Source organism: Nicotiana attenuata, unplaced genomic scaffold (assembly GCF_001879085.1).
Source record: "Nicotiana attenuata strain UT unplaced genomic scaffold, NIATTr2, whole genome shotgun sequence".
NCBI lineage: Eukaryota > Viridiplantae > Streptophyta > Magnoliopsida > Solanales > Solanaceae > Nicotiana > Nicotiana attenuata.
This window is the reverse complement of record NW_017688079.1, coordinates 1-4169: the sequence shown is the minus strand read 5'-3', so window position 1 is coordinate 4169 and position 4169 is coordinate 1. Positions and strand designations below refer to the sequence as shown.

General features: G+C 37.6%; 1 protein-coding gene across 1 annotated transcript; it reads left to right on the top strand.

Moving 5' to 3' along the window:
• Nucleotides 1–304: 304 nt before the first annotated feature.
• LOC109222310 lies at nt 305–1293 on the top strand. Its single transcript, XM_019386676.1, has 2 exons — nt 305–760; nt 877–1293. Exons 1-2 carry the CDS (start codon nt 305–307, stop codon nt 1291–1293), a joined length of 873 nt encoding a protein of 290 aa, XP_019242221.1.
• Nucleotides 1294–4169: the final 2876 nt, after the last annotated feature.

Below are 4169 nucleotides of genomic sequence, written 5' to 3'. Positions count from 1 at the left end.
AAACCATCCTTATTAGCATGTAGTTCCTAAAAAAGTCATAAACCCAAAATAATACAATTGTAACTTTTCTCAATACAAAAAAACCATTTATAAAGGGTCAGATAACCATTTGGCCACTATATATGCACCTTTCAAGTGTGACCAAATGTTAATATAAGGATATGGTTAAATGAATAAACATTTGATTGTTTCTTATGCTAATAGTCAAAGAAAAGGCTTAATAAAGAAGTAATTAATACCTCGAATAAACATTTGATTGTTCCTTTCATTTTCCATTTCACAGCATTATCTTCTTCTTGTAATTATGTCGTCCGCTTCTACAGAATTTGATAGCCTATGCAAAGAGATCACAGACTCAAGCTATCCCATAATCATAGCTAATTCTGGCCATTTCATAGTCCTTGAAATTCTTTTCCTCTTGCCTATCTTTTTCTCTCTCATCGTATATCCTTCTTTCTACCTTGCCCTCTTTCATCCCGATTATGATTTCGCCATTTTCACTCGGAGTATTCAATCCCATCTTTTCTTTTCCAATTTCGAAATTATTACTTTCCTTGTATACACTCTGGTTTTGGTCCTGCTTTACCTCTGTGCTGTAGCCACAATTACATACAGTGCCGTTCAAGCATCCAATGGTAGACCCATCAACGTCGTTTCGTCTATTAGATCTATCAAAAAATCCTTCTTCCCCCTTCTCTCCACCTTTATCGTTTCAAATACCATTTTCATTTCAATCACTCTCATTTTTGCCCTTGTCTTGGTTTTCTTAGTCCAAGTTCTTCAAACTCTTGGACTCAAATTGACTCGAAACACTTCTCGTTTTTGGTTATTTTCGCGTCGGTTATTTTACTCGTGCCAATTCTGGTACGGCTGCAGGTTAACTGGTCGTTAGCTTATGTGATAGCATTGGTTGAATCCAAACGGGGTTACGAAACACTGAGGAGAAGTGCCTATTTGGTAAAGGGGATGAGATCGCTAGCTCTATGGATACACGTGTTGCACGGGCTTGCGCTGGGAGGAGTGGTGATTGGCACTAACGTCTATTTAATCCATTTTGGTGCAGTGACGGCTGATCAGCTGTGGGGGAGCTTCGCCGTGATAATATCGCTGACTTTTCAGTGTTGGGTGCTAGGAGCTATGTTGACGAATATGTTATTTGTAGTGAACGTGGTTCTGTATAAATATTACAAGGATTTGAACGGCGAAAAATTGCCCTTGGAGATCGACGGCAAGTTTCTCGGCGAGTTCGTATCCTTGTCTTTGGATGATGACAAGAATCATGGCACTCTGTAATTTGTTTAATTTCTAGGTCAATTGTGTAAAATTTGGGTTTATTTCATAATAATTGACCGTTTGGATGAGCCGGTTTTAAGCAAACTATGTTTAACAGTTTTTTGGGATGGTTGTTATGTATCGTCTCATAATGTATTGTATAGTATTGTTACGATACGGAATTCCCACCCTCGGAACCGTGATAGGGCTTAAAATTTCACTTGTTAGGCAAGACAACGTTAGCTATATCTATTAACCATTTTTAATAATTTACCAAATTAAATGACAAGGAATGAAACTGAATAGTTTGCAATAAGGAAATAAGCTAATAAGTGACGAAATTCGAATACAAACCCTGTAACTGGTGTCACAAATACATGAGCGTCTAAGATACTACAGATAATGGTCTAAAATAAATACATCCGTCTGAATCAAAATAAACATCTAGAGGGAGTAGAAGGGGACTTTAGGGCTGCGTAAGCCGTGCGGCTATACCTAAAGTCTCATTTGGATAGCTGCATCCGAGCAAGTCTATCGAGCGCCGCTGGGATGAACTCTGGTATCTACACAAGAAGTGCAGAGTATAGTATGAGTACAACTGACCTCATGTACTCGGTAAGTATCGAGCCTAACCTCGACGAAGTAGTGACGAGGCTAAGGCGGGTCACTTACATTAACCTATATGCAATAATAGGAAAGACATTAATGGAAGTAAAGCAGTTAATTCACAACAACGAACTCAAATCCATCTAACAGAGAGTCCTGAATAACCAGTCATATAAGCTCTTCTAGATTACCGAGGCCAGTCCAATAGTCACAAACAAATATAATATTAATCAATCTATTACAGCGTGTAACCCGATTCTACAATATCAACTTTAAACAATCCGTTGCGGCACACAAACCGATCCCACCATATCATCATCTGTCAATATCATAATCCGTCCTTATTCTGCCATTTCAACTCATTACCTTTCAATTTCGGTCGCGGCGTGCAGCCCGCTCCCCAAATAATTTAAATCAACAATAGCAATTCAACAACCAAAATTTACAAGAATTTCTACATCAAGAGTGTAAATGTACTAGGCAAATGAAACATCACATAGTACTCGAAGAATCTCTAACGTTTCGTATGTCTCAACTTCAACAACTCAACGGTACCTTCCAATTAACAATTCATACAAGAGTAACAATAAGACAAGTAATGCATAAGACTATTAAATATGCAAGTAAGGCAAGTAGAGACAATTTAACAATTAAGCATGAAATCATGGAAGCGATGGACAATTTAATACATGGATAACTAAATGGCAAGTAACAATTATGGCATGAAAGTCAAATAAGCACATATCAATTAAGGCATGTAGCAAGATATACTAAGAAGTAACGAAAACATGGACACAAGTAATACAACGGTGCATATACACTCGCCACCTTGCATATACGCCGTGTCACACATAATTCACATAACATGTAGTTCAAGGGTCCCTAATTCCCGCAAGTCAAGGTTAGACCCACCACTTACCTCACTTCGCAACTCAAGCAATCACTCAACCATGGCCTTGCCTTTTGAACAAGTCTCAAAACCAACCAAATCTAACAATTTATTGACCAAACAATTCAAAATAAGCTTTAGAAACTACCTACAAATGAAACAGGTTTTATTTAGATCATTTTTTAAAAAGTCAACAAAAGTCAACCCTGGGCCCGCTTGGTCAAAATCGAAATTCAGACCAAAACTCGATTATCCATTCACCCCCGAGCCTGGTTATGTATTTGTTTCAAAATCCGACCTCAATTCGAGGTCTAAATCTCAATTTTACAAAAATCCCTAATTCTACCGAAATCCCTAATTTCTACAATGAAAATCCTAAATTTGATATTGAAATCTCATGAAACGTAATGGATAATTGAAAAAAAACCCAGATTAAAGTCACTTATCAATGAATTTAGGAAGAAAATCTCTTGGAAAGTCGCCTCTAGGGTGTTTAGGGTTGACAAAATGTGAGAAATGAGCTAAGTTCCGTTTTCCCCTCTTTTACCCAGCTGCAGATGTCACAATTGCGAACATTGCATTTGCGATAAGGGGGTCACAATTGCGAAACTTGTCTCAGACACACATATGTCACAAATGCGAGGCTTGCAAATGCGAGCCAGATCTCGTAAATGCGAGACCTGCAGCAGAGCACTAGCAACAATGAAGGCATCAACTATTCTCCTAAGTCCAAAATCAATCCGTAGCCTATACGAAGCTCACCAAACCAAACATGCATACAAGTGTAATAACATCATACGAAATTTCTTGCGCAATCAAATCACCAAAAATAACATCTAAATCTATGAATCAATCCTCAAAACGAATGAACTTTCAAAGTGAAACTCAAGAACAATAGAATCACGTTTAAGTGTCCGAATCATGTCAAATCACTTCCGAATTGGACCAAATTTTGCTGGCAAGTCATAAATAGTGAAATAAACCTATTCAAAGTTTCGGAACTGAAATCCAAACCTAGTAGAAACAAATTCAACCTACGGTAAAATTTAGAAATTCTTTAAATCTTCAAATTACTAGTTTTCAACAAATTACGTCAATTCTTTCGAATTCTATTTCCGGGCATATGCCCAAGTTCCAAATCATGATACGGACCCATTGGGGGCCATCAAAACATAAATCAGGATCTGTTTACTCAAAATGTTGAACGTAGTCAACTCAAATAAGTTTTAAGGCAAAATTTTACATTTTCTTAAATTTTCCACATAGAAACTGAACTTAGAATTCGGGACAGGCCGTCTAGCGAATTTCACGGCCCTCCCCAAAGATAATCACGCGCTAGTCACTTTAGGTGCGCTATTAATAATTTACCTTCTTAAACTCGGGTAGCACATTTATGTGACCT